The 15,986-nt window shown below is 44.2% G+C and overlaps 1 protein-coding gene across 1 annotated transcript in view; it reads right to left on the bottom strand.

The window, feature by feature from the left end:
* CNTNAP2 (contactin associated protein 2) overlaps window positions 1-15,986 on the bottom strand; it is a 1,020,100-nt gene that overhangs the window by 420,461 nt on the left and 583,653 nt on the right. Inside the window, exon 9 of the mRNA XM_083468764.1 lies at window positions 2,108-2,257. Coding sequence (XP_083324890.1) covers window positions 2,108-2,257 — 150 coding nt within the window. The remainder of the gene's footprint in view (window positions 1-2,107; window positions 2,258-15,986) is intronic.

Below are 15,986 nucleotides of genomic sequence, written 5' to 3'. Positions count from 1 at the left end.
GCCCACTTTATAGCCTGCTCACATGCGGTCACAGCAGAAGAAACAGCCAAATTGTTTGTAGAGAATGTGTTTCGGTTGCATGGCGCCCCCTTGAGGGTGGTTTCAGACCGAGGGAAACAATTTACTTCCAGGTTCTGGAGGAAGCTCATGAGCTTACTGCATGTAGAGGTTAATTTTTCAACGGCCCGTCATCCAGAAACCAACGGGCAGGCGGAAAGAGCAAATGGGGTTCTCCAACAATATTTGAGGTGTTATGTTAATGACAGAGAGAATGATTGGGTGGAGAAGCTGGCGTTGGCAGAATTTGCCTACAACAATGCAGAGAACGTGTCCACGGGGATGAGCCCCTTTTTGGCTAATCACGGGTGCCATCCCAGAGCCTTCCCAGGGGGGGAGGGGGAGAACTGGAGCGTTCCAGCTGCAGAACAGTTCGTTGAAGAAATGGAAGCGATCCATCGCCAGCTCCAACTCAACTTAAACAGGGCTAAGGAGGAATATAAGAGGCAGGCAGACAAAAACCGAAGGGAAGGTGAAAGCATCAGGGTGGGGGACCAGGTGTGGCTGTCAACCCAAGGGTTGCCGTTCAAAGGAGGTTGTAAGAAATTAAGACCCAAAAGGCTGGGTCCGTTTGAAGTCATGCAGCAGGTCAATCCAGTGGCTTTCAGGCTCCGGTTACCGAACCACATGAAGCTGCACCCAGTTTTTCACAGGTCGTTGCTGTCACCGTATAGAGGAGACAGTGAAGGGAGGGTCACAAGGGGACCAGCAATGGAGGAGAAGGAACACAGCTACCATGTAGCGGAGATCCTCGATTCCAGGTGGAAGGGAGATCAAGTAGAGTATTTGGTAATGTGGGAAGGGGAACCGGAGTCGGAAAACACCTGGGTTAGGGCAGAGGATGTCAATGACGAAGTTTTAATAGAGACTTTTCATCAGAGGTTCCCACGTAAACCTCAGCCTGTAGCGAGGTTCCGAAGGGAATACTTTGCCACCACCGACGAGGAAGAGGAGTTGGAGGGGTTCCCAGATTCTGAAGAGGAAGAGGATTCAGCGAGCCAGGACGACGATCGATGGAGGGAATGGTTCGAGACGTCGGAAGATGAGGAAGATTCTTTTCGGGGTTTTAGCCCTTCACCTCCCAGGGGAGAGGAAATGGGAGGGGGTGAGGGGGGCCCTGGAGGGGAGGTGGATGTCAGGGAACTGCCATCGGAGCATCAGGTGGTGGAGGGACTCAGGGAGGAAGAAAGAGACTCAACAGCTGAAGCAGGGACCAGCAGGGGGAGGAGTGGGTCTCTGAGGGAATGCGAGCAGGAGGGAGGGCTCAGGGACGCTTCCAGCGAGAACAGTGGGGAGGTATCTGAGTCTCCCATAGGGAGACCCACACCTCGCCGGAAACTGTCACGCCGTGAGTCCAGGAGACGCGTTTCCGTTAAGGAGCTCCTTTGCTGGAAACGCTTCCGCAGACAGCCACTGTCGGACTCTACTAGTGACTAGAGCAGACATGTCTGAGGAGCTCCGTCACACACGGAGGTTTGTGGGGTCGCACAAACTCTGAGGGAGCACGTTTTTACGCACAAGCAGCTAATCAATCCCTAACATGCACATTAGCCTGGAAGGTGCAAATAGGTCAGTTCCTATTGGAATGTGCAAGTGTTGAATTCCTTGAGCCAGTGCTGCAGCACTGCTCTGAGAGGGCTCCTTTAGGACTTGCCTGGACACTTCATTGCACCAAGGCTGGGAAGCTGTTCACCTTTGAAAGGGCCTCAAAGACAGTGGATTTTCAAACAAGTTCAGTTTACATACAAAAGAGCTCAACCTTGTTCAATGTGAATTTCAAAACTGATGAATATTCAGCTCAGATGAGTCTACTCAAAAAAGGCAACTTAAGGTAGTGTGTCCCTACTGTACAAAAGGATGTGCGTGCATTGCTAACTCACACCTTAAGCAGGGCACTGTTTGACAGGAGTTTCCTAACAGTAAAATCAAAACCATTTTAAGAATAAAGCCATTTATGGTGATGTGATTTGCATTGTTCACAAGGAAAGACTTGAAAGCAAAATATTCCCCTTTCAAAAACACTCTTAGAACATACAGTAAAAATCTTTACCTCCAAAGAGATATTTCTCTCCCGTCAAAACTTTCAGAGGGCTGTTACTTCGAACGGAAGAGGCTTCATCACCGTCAATGGTGAGCACTGCAAAATTTTCCTTTGCTAAGAACCGAACCTCATGCCACTGCCCGTCGTTGAGTCCGGCCCCTGCAAGTGGGAGAAAGAGACAGCTTGCTTCAGTTTGGTTATCTTTCCATTTCCTAATCTGTCTTGAATCCCCTGGGACAGTGGGATAGGGTTAGCTGTAGAAAATTGTCAGACAAGTTGTATAAGAAGTCATTTATCAGCCAACATTTGAAAACATTCAACATGTGCAAAATTAGGTGACAGCTGAATGTCTTAAAGTAATAGATATCCAAATGAATGGTGACAGCTGTCACCCAGTAACATTTCCCACATTCCCTTGCGTATGTCTGGAGAAGTGATGTATCTGTATTGGAGCATAATGGACGCTCACCCTTTCCAGGTGGGCAGGGTTGCAGCCCCTCACTCTCAGCCACCATCCCGGCAGACAGCTCTTACATGTTAGCCAGCCATTGGGGTATTCCCCAGCCAGTGCCAGAACCTTCCTTCAAATGGGCCAATCAAAGGCCCCACCAAATGGGCAGTGCCTTGCTGGCTGGCCAGGCAATGGCTGCTGCCATGCCCGGTCAAGGTTAGGGCAAAACATCACAGCTTTGGGCGGTTAAGGTGGAATCCTAGACTTTAAGCGTGGGGTGAAGTGGTGCATCACCCTGTGGCATATTCAGGGTACCCCATTAGAGGGTCTCAGTGGAAGTCTCTGTTTGGAAGCCAAGGGTGGGACAGATGAGACTTAGAGCTTCCAGTGGTGGCCACCTCAGTAGACTGACGTCTTGGGGAGGCCATAATCTCTGGCACATTTTTAATCCAGATCGTTGTCTGTTTAAGTTTGTTCTGCTACACCTCACTTGGGTCTCTTGCCGGGAAGTGGGGCACTGGGACTGGGACTACAATATATGAATGCTGGCTTTCATCAAAGTTTGGATAGTCCCTGTAACATAAACCTTATTCACTCCATTCAAAATGAATTTTGATTTAGAAACATGACTGGTTCACACATTATTTATTGAAGAATATTAAGGCAAGGACATACAAAAATTTTTATTTGATCCAAGTAGTGTGATTTATTTCAGGTGGATAGTTTATTTTTAAAAAACATCACATTCCCAAAGACAAACACTAGCAAATCATTTGATTACTGCTAGCAAAGCACAAGGCTTCTCTAGAGATAATTGTTGTAACCAGAATGAAGAGAAAATGTGGACCAAAGCTTGCTGCTCAATCCTATTTACTCAGAAGTAACTGTAGAGAACAGTAGAGAACTGTAGCCCATTGTTACGAGGCATGCGACTGAACCCACATGCATGTCCAGTGCACATTTGAACCCAACACACCCGCCTGAAAGGACTGGAACATTTTTCCTGGAGTCAGGCAGGCATCCATTTAAAATGTGCATGAACCTTGAGCTCTTATACACAATAAAGCACTTGTCACACCAGGAAGTAGAAAAAGATTGGTTTATGACACATAAAAGAAACATAAGGAGTAAATGCATAGTGCTTTAGACTGCAAGTTACAGAGTATTCAGGCAGCAACTAATTAATTAGTGCACTCACACCCCTTAATCCTAAAGAGCAAAAGAGTCCCTAACTACCCAAAAGTCTACAGGCTGAGTGACCACAGCAAATTGTCACAGACTCACACTGAAGTGAAAGAAAAAGGAGGCTGGTATACCTGGTCTTGGAGCAAGCGGAGGTCAAAGAGTGGTAGAGCTTCATGCTCCGGCACCGGGGGGCGGACAGCAGGCTGGGGCGGCGCTGGCGTGCATCCTGAGGGCGGGGCACGCCACCTGCAGAGGCATGGCACCCAGCGCAGGCGGGGGGGACGGGGACACACAGCCACGGTGGCACCCCACCAGGATCACACTGCTGGGGGTGTGTGCGCTCCCCCTGCACTCCTCTTCCTCTGCCAGTGAGTGCAAATAGAGTGATCAAAAATCTGTGCCTTCTGCAAGGATAGAAGTATTATCTAAGTCCCTTTTCCTTCCTTCCTTCCTTTTTTTGCAGCCAGTGCACAGATGTTTGCCTTGTGTATTCTGAAGCTATTGTTGTCACCCAAAAGAAACTGGACCATTTCTACCAGGGTGTACCTGCTCGCTTGTGTGAACAAAGGTTTCAGAAAGTGATCTCGTTGGTTTCTAGACAAGGGGCAGGCGAACAAATAATGAGTGATGTCTTCCACCTGAGACTGACCACAAAGACAAAGTCTGCCTGCGTACAGGACCTTCTTGTAGCAGCCATCCCAGAATGCAGTGGACATCACTTGGAAACGCAGCTCAATAAAGGCATTTCTTAAGGAAAATGGTGACAGTTTGATCAGATAACTAGCTCTAAAGTGTTCTGTTCACAAGAGTAGATACCAAGAGGAAAATGTGGTGTTCTAAATTAGTTGCAAGTCCTAGACTCCATCAGAAGAGCCAATCCCTTGCCTGACACTTATTCAAGGTCAAAGCAGAGCTCAGTTCCAGAAAAGAATAACAGTTTAATAGTCTAAAATATATTGAGCAGCTGCTTCCCGGAGTTGCTTATCAACCCAAATTCATGTAGCACAAAGCAGGAAAACGCCCAGTTGGCATGGTAGCAATTTTTTAAAGTATACTTTAACTGAGCGTAGTCTGCTATTGCCTTGTTGGCCACCTGGATTCTGTATGAAGAAGAGCTGCTGATATTCCTGATGGCATAGCTTCTGAAAAAAAGTTATTCTGCACAGATTCCAAAACTTCAAACAGATTCGAATGGAGTGTGAATCAGAGCCCAGATTTCACCCCCATAGAGCATTTGAGCAAGCACTTAGGGGAGGTTCAATCAGCTGCCCTCCCTTATTGGAACAGAACTTCATCAGAGCCCCCAGGGTTTTCTGTGCTTTGATGTTCATTAACTCCATATGACACTTCCAAGAGAGTGTTTCACTAAAAAGTACACCCAGGTATCTAAATGAGTGAGTTTGTTCTACAGCCTGTGGATCCAAGCACTATCTACACCTAGGACTGTGTCCACGAAATATCACAATCTTAGTCTCGGTTCTTGCAGAGAAGCTGGTAATATGTCACACTGCAACTATTAGGTAAATTCGTAGCTGGTTAATTGACTGGACCCAAAGAGTGCTCATTAATGGTGCCTCACCACCCTGGGAAAAAATGGTGGCCCAGAATACTCTGTGACAGCCCCAAGATGTGGCACTCCCTCCCCACAGATGTCCACCTGGCACCTTCACTATACAGTCTTCAACAAAGGCTGAAGATGCAGCTCTTTACCCCAGCCTTTGACACCTGAGATGCATATTTCAGTTAAAAAAGGGGAGGAAAGTGGGCAGTCCCACATGCCACTGAACCCAATGTGTTTTGACTATTTGTGATTTTGGCATTAGGCACGATCCCCGGAACATAAGCCCCATGTAAGTTGCAGGCTTACTGTATATCAAATGACTTGGCTTTTTTGCTAAAAGTCATAAGAACTGTGCTGCTAAATTGCTCCTGACAGCCATGCTCTTGTCTAGAACATGTGGCAGGCACGCTTACTTTGACTAAAGGGCTGCAGGGAGCTAATAACAAGAAGGAAGCAGAACCAATCATGAGGCGCTTCTGCAAGATTCCACCAAATCTCCACAGAAGAGTCCTTCTGTTTCAATAATTCCTGATTTTATTGTTTACAGTACTTTTTTTGTAAACTGCCCTAGAAATAAAACTTTGAAATGTGGGGTATAAATATATCCAGCAAACTGATTCAGTTCCTGGGCTGCTCTCTATTTTTAGCCATGGAAGAATTTTGGACTCCTGAGGTCCTTCTCTTTGTCACATTCTGGAACTGACATTGTGAAATTCAGTTTCATATCCTTCTTTCCTCCTTATTCATCAAGGAACCCTGAAGCAACACAACTGGAAATCTGACCATTTCAAATTTACAGAAACTCCTGATTATCTCTATGTAAGTCCATTGATTGGTGTCATGTGTGCAGAAAGAAATTAAAATTAAAATTGGTACAGCTCAAGAAGTATAACATGCATCAGATATAAATATAGACTTAGAAGTCTCTACTTAATATTTTGTATAACTGCATTTTGCTGCCTTTATTCTTTCATGCATTATTTTAGAAAATTCTTAACTTGCTTATTTAAAGCATGCAACCACAACCCTCTTGCGAGTCACAGAAACTTCTTTTTCATGTGCAAATTAGATATGTTAATGAAGCATATTCTGTCTTGCTAGAATTTCTTTTAAATGGCATTACTTTTAAAATTGGGACTCTTGAGATTGTCACTTTGATTGAACAAGAAGGAACAGATGTTTCTGTTATAAGATACATGGAGAAAGAAATGGTTTAATGAGTACCATTTTATTTTTATTTTTTTGCAAATTCAAAAAATCTTGTAAGAAATAGCAAAAGACACCATATGCTAATTATTCTTCAAACAACATTACAGCAGTTAATTTCTCAAATGTCTTTATAGTTGATCTTAAGAGATCGAATCAGTATGGAATGATCTGTGCAACTGAAGTAAATGAGTGTTAGGCTATTTTTCATTAAATGGATTTTAGAGCCATTTATTGACTCTAAAGTACGAGCAAAAGAATACTCATTATCAGAATTATTAATCTGGAGGTATGTCAGGAAGTCAAGCAGGTAAACCTGCAGCCTGAAAGATTGCTCAGAGAGAGATTTTTAGGCACTCCTTTTATTCTTTGTCACTTAGAATATCCATATCAAAACCTCTACATGCAACTAAAATATGTTCCAGATGGAGAGTGAAATTAAGAACAAACAATTAAAACAGGATAAAAATGCACCCCCCATTGTAAATATAAATTACCCCTCAGGTCACATGATCCCAACTGAATGGGTCGTCTGCAGCACAGCCTCCAACATTCCTCAGATGAAAATTGGGATATTTCTCACTCATTATTTTATTTTATTTTTGTAGATTTACAAAAAGAAAAAAGAAAACACCCAAATAAATAAATTTTAGAAAGCTTTCAGGGTGGATCAAAAAATCAGAGCAAAAATATTAAGATGAATTGAAACCGTAAAACTATAAGACCAGCAGAAACATTGAAATCAGCAACTCACTAAAAGACATGCAGGTGCAAAGAACCTATAAGTGAAATGCTGCAGCTACAAATGGTGCTTCTCTCGTCACCACCCACCTGGCCGGGATCTCCAGGAAAGGTCTGGCAGTGGCAGGAGGTCCTGAGCCAAAGCGCTAAGCGTCTGAGGAGCACAAGCCGCCCCCCCCCCCATTTTAAAGCCCCAACTCAAAAAGCACCCTCCTCATTTTCAGCAATGGAGAGAGGGCACCTTAAATTAACACAGTCATGGGGACATTTCTGAGATCTTTTAAAACATCTGAAAGTTAGGGTGGGGGTAGTATTTTGCTTTATTTTTTGTTTCATTTTAAAACTTCTTTTGAAATGACAGTCCCTTGGCACCATGTTCCAACCTCATATTTCCATTCAAATTTGTTTATTAATTCTAGACTTCATTCTCAGCTCATAATTGAAAAATAAGGATGCAATCTCATAGTGGATGGCTGCTGTTTGGTGGGGAGAACAGAGGCTTACTAGTAGTGATTAAACACTGGAAATGCATCTTCATTAGTTTTTCTTTGAAAAATTTGCAGCATTGATGCAAGTGTTTCTGTGTATGTACACACCTCTGTACAACCTCTTGGTTTAAGCCAACATTTTCTTCTGATGATATATAAATGAAAATTTAGGAAGGTGAACCAACAGTGAATTTTCAGGATAGCTAAGCAGGAAGATTTAACAGTATTTGCCAGATGCTTAGGCACTCCCAATGGCACTGACACTTTAAAGACAACTTTTGTCTGGAAGCATATTTTAGCAGCACTTTTTAGCAACCCTCTGGAGGGCGGGATGAACAAGACTGCATACACAATTAATGCTGTATAATTAGCAACTTGCTAGATCTGAAGAAAAGCAGCAGCAGTAAGTGTCTTCACCTCTGCTCTGATTTAGTGAATAAAACTAAAGATTTGCCTCACTGTTTATTCATATGTAATTTCTATAGAAAGGATTCCATTTTAGCCATCAATCCACAGCAGGAGAGTTACTGGCCTGAAAGGCAAATAAAATTATACTCGTCTAGCTCATATTATCCATCAGCAAAAATGAAGCGTCTGTGGCATGCGAAGGAGCGCATGAGGTATTGAAATAGCAGGGGTGGCCAAGTACTGTACCCTTTTTGTGGGCTCAATTCACACCATACGTGGGTTAAGAAAACTTACCCTTAGACATGTTTGCTTAGATATGAATAGGAGTAACTTCTCTAAAGACTCTTTATAGAAGCACAGCAAAGCAGATTCACTTCTGTTTGCTTGTGACACACTAAAGGGAGATTCACATAAAATTGGCTTGTGCTGCCCACATGCTGCATGCATTGGCCAGTTGGGCACTGTCATGAACTGGCAGGACACCGAGGAAAGGGAAGAGGGTCTTGACAAGAAGGATAGCCATGACTGGGACATACTGGGACAAGCTGGAGATGGGGAAGGGGGTGGGGGACTTAGGAGGTACTGATGGGACATCAGGGGATGTGGCAGGGGCAGCTGACAGTTCAGGGGAGCCAGGGGAGGGGGGGCATCACCAGAACCAGAGATGTCCCCGTCTCTGTGGACACGGTGGGCTCTGAGGTGCTGGGAACAGTGGGAAGTGCACTCCAGGAGGCTGAGGCAGGCAAGGGAACACAGCCCAGATCGTTAGTGGACCCGGTGGGGATCATGGGGCTCTTGAGGTCTGGGAGGAGGTTGTGGCCACTCAGATGGATTTGGCTCAGGACAAGCGGAGAGACACAACTGCTCAGCTAGAGCAAACTGAGATGCAGCAATCAAGATTGGAAGGGATAAAAGGAAAGCAGGGCAGCGACTCTGTGCCTGCTCAACTTTCTCTGTTGATGGACCACAGCTTGGCTGTGACTTTGTGACTCAGCCCAGGTTTTCCAACCTGGATCTTTTGTGAGGCAGGAACCTGGCCTTGCAGGTTGACTTGGGACCTTGCTTGTTGTATTGGACTTGGACCGGTATTGGACTGTTTTGACTTCTGACTCCTTTCTTGCGTTGCCCATGGGACTGTGTGCCCTACCGGGCACAGAGGGTTCAGGACAGGAACAAAGTAGTGCGGCTTGGCTGGCTGCTCCCACCATTTCACCCTTCCCATAGGCTTTCTGTGTGTTTGTGCGAGAAAGGGAGAGAGAGAGAAAACTCACACCCTGTCCTTTCATCTCTCATTTTGCTCTCCTTGGAGATTCAGCGCTGAACTTCATATACATTAAGTGCCCTGTCACATACACGGTGACTAATTATGAGAGCATCGTCAGTAAATCATGAAAACAAATTATCCTTGCCTCATCCTTTACTCTGGGTAACATCATCCTGATGCTTAATAGAGGCTGTCATGAGCTGTTTATGAAGATAAATCATTGAGCCACACAAATCATGAGATGAATTGTAATAAATCAGTCAGCTGATTGTCCCAAAGGATCTCGTGACACTGTCAGTTAAACATGGGTGAGCACAACTTAGTTCTCATTCCGACACAGACACTGTTGCCACTGACAACTGGACCCACATAGGTGGCCTGGAAATTGGCAGGGGACTGCCACAGGGAACAGGAGCATTAGAAATTCTGTTCTCATGTAGAACTTTAGCACTTCATTTCGCTCTTTGTCATGTGTCCAGCGCTCGCTCTCAGAAGAAAAAAGGATAAAGTGGAAACCTGTTTCTTCTAAGCTCGAGTGCTCACATAAAAATGCTTCAACTTACAGAAAAGTTAATATAGCTATTAGCTTTGCTGTCACTCCCAAGAGACCAGCAGAGCAAGAAAATGCCTGTGTTTGATGTAACAGCATAACTTTTGATCAAATGGCCTGCTGTTGCATTGTGAAGCACTGGTTGCACACTGGAAAAGCAAGATGCTAAATTAGAGAACAGAATGAGGTTACACGTACTACTTTTAACAGTCATACCACATACATTGATGCAGTGCAGTCTTGTAGCAGAATATTTTGCCTTGAGTTTATTCTTACTGGCAACAAATTGAAAAATCACCAAGCAATTGTTTTGGCAATCCCCAGGGAAAACATCATTTCTTCAAATCCTACATAAAATATATCCATAGGGTCCACATTGACTGTTTCCACCCGAGTATAAAATCACCAAGGAATTTTCTGTGAAGCACAATTTTTGGGCAAATTTGGAGGTTCTTTCTTGGGAGAGACAATTGGGAGAGACAAATGAAGCAAAACAAGTTTTGGTAAGACCAATGAAGATGTTCAATGCCCTCAGCAAAACTGGTATTTCGTAAGAATAGAGTTGGCAGTTTGGTAAATTTGCAGGCTCCTGCTTTCGTGAAACATCTGAGAAATTTTGAGCAAAGCCAAAAGTTCCATAAGGCTTGCTTTTTTGAGGGGGTTCTGCACATCCTGTATCTTGTTATCAGCTCTAGGTCTTGATGCTGGGACATGGAGACAAAAGCAGCTGCAGCAAGGTGAACTTGACCCACAACTAGCAAGAGCAGTCTCATAGTTGCTTAAACCAGTGAGCAAGTCTGACTTGGAATCTGATCCATTCTAAGCTATTAGTGCAAAACACACACACACACACACGGTCAGTCAAAAGTCTGCTTCCTTTCATCATAGGATGGAGAATGGTTGGCACACATGCTGAATTCCTGTTAAATAGGTTGCCTATGTACCGGTAAGTTCCATTGAGGATTCAAATCCCGACAGACAATACTTTTGTGATGTGTTTGAGACTTTAGATAAAGGTGCATAGTCACCAGAAAACCATAGTTTCCCCCAATCTGGGGACTCTTCAGATGAAAGGCAGTATACAAATTTACAGGATAATCATCACCATCATGGTATACTGTGGTACCTCAGGTTACATACGCTTCAGGTTACATACGCTTCAGGTTACAGACTCCGCTAACCCAGAAATATTACCTCAGGTTAAGAACTTTGCTTCAGGATGAAAACAGAAATCGGGCTCCAGCAGCGCGGCAGGAGGCCCCATTAGCTAAAGTGGTACCTGAGGTTAAGAACAGTTTTAGGTTAAGAACGGACCTCCAGAACGAATTAAGTACTTAACCCGAGGTACCACTGTATATCCATCCACAATGTCACTGGGCAGAAACATACCCCTCATTGCTAGGACACCCTCCATCAGTTTTCATATGGACACATTGCGAAATCAATCTGCAATGAGCTTCTATTTTCAGAATGAAACTATTTTTTCAAGCACTTTTTAGCTGCAAAAAATATGCAGTAGATCTAAATTGTGTGTGTACTACATAGGAAAAACAAGCACAGTCTCCAGTGACTCCAGAATAAAATTGGTGCACATAGCCAAAGTTCCTATTCATTCTCTCTCCCCTGCGCCTCCACATACATTGCTTGCTTTTACCAAAACATAATAGTTTGTTTTTATTTTGTAGTTTGTGTTTCTTTACGCTGTTCAGAATGAATACCTGCCACTGCAATGAATATTGCTCCAATCTACCATAAAACTAGGTGGCCAAGATATGGCCTATGTCATTTCATGCTGGACCTGCCATTTTATCAGGGATAATATTTTTCCCCGCCAGACCCTGAGATGAATTTTAACAGAGCCCAAATGAAAATTCAGTGATCAAGGACAGCTTCTCTTGTAGCTGCAGAAACTTAACAAAGAGTTCTGAGTCCACCACCATCTCATGTTGAGGTCTATATTTTTGTAAATCACTGAGAGGTTTTCTTACAATCAAACAGTATATACATTTTGTGTGTGTGTGTGTGTGTGTACACACACACACACACACACACACACACACACACGTAGGTACAATGCAAGGTGTATCTCAACAGAAACCAGTATTTCATCCTACTATGTCCTTGGGGCATTAAGAAGATTAGGGTAGCCTTTTAGGCATCTTCTGGAAGGAAGAGAACTGGGAACTGATGATGTGTGTAAAATAAAATAAAATAAAATAAAATAAAATAAAATAAAATAATAGAATAGAATAGAATAGAATAGAATAGAATAGAATAGAATAGAATGCATGGGCTGTGTAAAGGTAAAGGGACCCCTGACCATTAGGTCCAGTCGTGGCCGACTCTGGGGTTACGGAGCTCATCTCGCTTTATTGGCCGAGGGAGCCGGCATACAATTTACGGGTCATGTGGCCAGCATGACTAAGCCACTTTTGGCGAACCAGAGCAGCGCATGGAAACGCCATTTACCTTCCCACTGGAGCCGTACCGATTTATCTACTTGCACTTTGACGTGCTTTCGAACTGCTAGGTTGGCAACAGCATGGACTGAGCAACGGGAGCTCACCCTGTCGCGGGGATTCGAACCGCCGACCTTCTAATCGGCAAGTCCTAGGGTCTGTGGTTTAACCCACAGCGCCACCCACGTCCCTAGGAACCTTAGGAGCACATGATGTAGGGAAATGTTGTCCTCCTAAAGCAATAGCAAAATGCAGTCTATTTCTCTGATATAATGTCTGATATTCACCTCTCCTTACATACAGACAATCTAGCAAGAGCAACTGTAGGTGCCGGACCATCAGGGAGGCTGAAGGAGAGCCATGGCCATTCCCTGGTATTTCCCCTTTGCTTCTTCTGCTGCTGCTACCAGTGGAGAGAACCATCCAGCCTGGTGAGAAAGCACCTCCCCCCCCCCCCAAAAAAACCAACTCTATTTCAACAGGGCCTAAATCTTGCTACCTTTATTTTCTCTCTGCCCATGAATATTGATCTCATTTTGGGGGTTTTTACTGCTATGTATTAGTTAAACGTGGATTGTAGTATTTAACTGTAACCTGTTAAGTATGCTGTTGCGAGCTTACTGTACTTATATTTCCAAAGCCCTGTATTTTAGTGTTTTGAACGTTTGCTGTAAGCCACTTTGGGCACAGCTCACTGTGGAAAAGCAGCATATCAACCAACCAACATCCAGCACATTCACTGCTGGGCAAAGGGGTTCCACTCATCCATCCTGCACATGAATAGGATTTCCTTTCTCAGCGCTTGAGGCTGCCAATGCCAAGCCCCACCCCCCAGCGCCCCTTGGCTCCCCACCCAGACACCTGCCATTCCAGCCACTTCTCACTCCAAGAGAGCAGGACTCTGGTTTCTCAACAGTTTATACATGAAAAACAGCACAGTTGCTTCATATTCCCCCCTATATTTTGCTGGTTTTCTAAAAGCTTTACAAAAATAAAATGACCTTTAAATATTGACAGAGTTTGTCATGCTGGTAATTAAATGTTGATGTATTCTAGAATATTAGTAATTAGGGTAATTTGTTTGTTGAGGGGCCTCGGTTTGTTCAGCACGACACAAAAAGGGGAAGCATTCATTACATATTTCAATGTTAATGATGTTTATAAAAAACAAACATAGGAGGAAGCATCTCTTCACAGACTTGTTTCTATTACAGCTTGGACCAAGTTCAGTCACCGTTAAATGGAGCTTGGGTTTTTATAGCTCAAATTTGTTCTGGCTGCTGTGCCCCAGGAATCATCAGAGTTCATCCAAATAATAAAAAATCGTGCAAATCAAAACGAGGATGTTTCACGGGGTTTCCATAGAAATGTCATGCTTTGGGGAAACAGATAGTCCTGCTGCATTAATAAGGTTGGTTATAATAAAGCTGTTTGAATTGCACATTAAGAAATCTCAATGAAGCCTGCATTTCGATAGAAAAATCTGCAAGTTGAATCAGAAGAATTTTTTTTAAAAAAAGCCCACTCAATTTAGTCTGTGTTCCAGTTTCAGTGTTGAGGCTTTTCCAGCAGTCCAGTGAAGTATTTGCAACCAGTTAACTCTGCAGCTACCAAATAAAGCATCTGAAATTCTTGCGGTTCCTGGGACAGGGACGTTTGCTGTCCATTGCTCCAAGTGGCTAGGTTCACCAGTTATTTCTAGTAGCCTCAATCCTGTGCCAATAACAGCAGCCTGGTTTGCAAAAATAATAAAATAAGCAGGTGAAGAGAGGAACCATTAAAGCGTGTTCTCCTTCATGGAGAGCACGTGTTGGGGTGGGGTCTGCTGAGCCACCCCTCTGTTACCAGGCAGGGTCTCTAAAGATGGCCTGGGGCAGTGATTGGTTCACTGGGTTGCTGGGGTAAAAGTTATGTTGCAATTTTGGTGGGAGGGGTAAAATCTTTAAGTACTCTGCACGCAGCCTGGAGCTTTCTCTTTGCTGCGTGCAACGGATCACCCTCCCACCCGCCCTAGAGTAAGGGGTTGTTGCATTGACCTTGCTATGCCTGTCATGGGGTCGTCTGCCGTTGGGGCAGGGGCCTGGTAGGAATTTTGTCCATCTGGCTGATTGGCTGGGCCATTCGGTTTTTGCCTACTGCATAGCAAATCGTCACAACTTGTAAGGTTGCGGTTAGGCATTGGTTATAAATTGGTGGAGGAGGGGTTAGGATAGGCTGGGCCTGCCCCTCCATGGTTGCTGCGGAAAGTGAATTCCGTTAAAGGAATCCTGGGGCTTGCCATCTTTTCGTCCAATCCCTGGAATGGGACTAGGGCCGGCAAGCCTTCAGGGAGCAGGCGGGTGAGAATTCAGGGTCTGTGACTCAGCTCCATTTCTCCCCGACTTGCTTTCCCCCGCACTGTCTTTCGGTGGTGCCCGGAAGTCAGTTCTGTCCCCAGGCGGGGGGACAGATAGTCTTAACCAATGCCTAAACAACCACTCACAGTTTTGTATTTAAATAAAGTTGTGGCCAAAATTATGCCAAAAACCTTAAGCAAAAATTAAGTGTGCGTTGTGAGTTATTTGGGGGGTGGCTTGGGGACCTCGACACGCAATGAGTACCCTATGGGTACATATTGCTGCTCACTTCCATGGTGCATGTATAAGAGCACAAAAGGAAAATAAAGTATCTGTATCTTTATATCAGAGGTTGTGGAATAACATGGAATTGCATACGTATTGTGTCAAATTTCTTAGGTGAAAGCCTCCTGCCACCTGATCTCTGTGAAAACCAGGAAACAGAAGCAGGGGGTGGGGGCAAGAAGGTTGAAATGATGCAAATGCACCAGCAGCAGTGCTGGAGGGGTTCAACCAGAGCATTTGCACCAGGCTGACATTCCTTCTGCCCCCCCTTCCCACCTCCCAGTAGAATTCAACATAGGACTATGCATGGGACGAAAAGAGATGAACAGAGAGGTATTATTACTTCCCTTGATCGGGACACTATACTTCGGCTGATGCAGCTTAGAATAGCATTAGCCTTTTTTGCTGATGTTTGTGGTCTAGTGCAGTTGAAAAGATTTATGTATGCACGGCTGCTTTATATCCTGCTTATAATCCAACTGGATTCTCAAAATGCATCATCATAAAGCCACAGGAAAAAGAACTTGGGTTCACACAGTTGGTGAGTGGGATCTTGGGGTCATAATGGATTGCTTGATGAAGATGTCACCAGCTGTGAAAAAGGCAAAATCCATGCTAGGGATCGTTAGGAAAGGAACTGAAAATAAAATTGCCAATATCATAATGTCGTTAAACAGATGAAAGAGGATGGAGCAACTCCCCTATGAAGAGAGGTGAACTGAGTAGAGCACTAAATAAATGCCTGTCATAAATATAAACCTCTATTTCTTTCTATCTATCTATCTATCTATCTATCTATCTATCTATCTATCTATATCTGTCTATCTATTCTGCTTCATTGACTATGCAAAAGCCTTTGACTGTGTCGACCACAGCAAACTATGGCAAGTTCTTAAAGAACTGATCACCTCATCTGTCTCCTGAGAAATCTCTATGTGGGACAAGAAGCTACAG

This window comes from Podarcis liolepis (genome assembly GCF_965112155.1).
Source record: "Podarcis liolepis genome assembly, chromosome: 12".
Taxonomy (NCBI): Eukaryota; Metazoa; Chordata; class Lepidosauria; order Squamata; family Lacertidae; genus Podarcis; species Podarcis liolepis.
The sequence above is the reverse complement of the archived record's forward strand: the minus strand, read 5'-3'. Positions and strand labels throughout refer to the sequence as shown.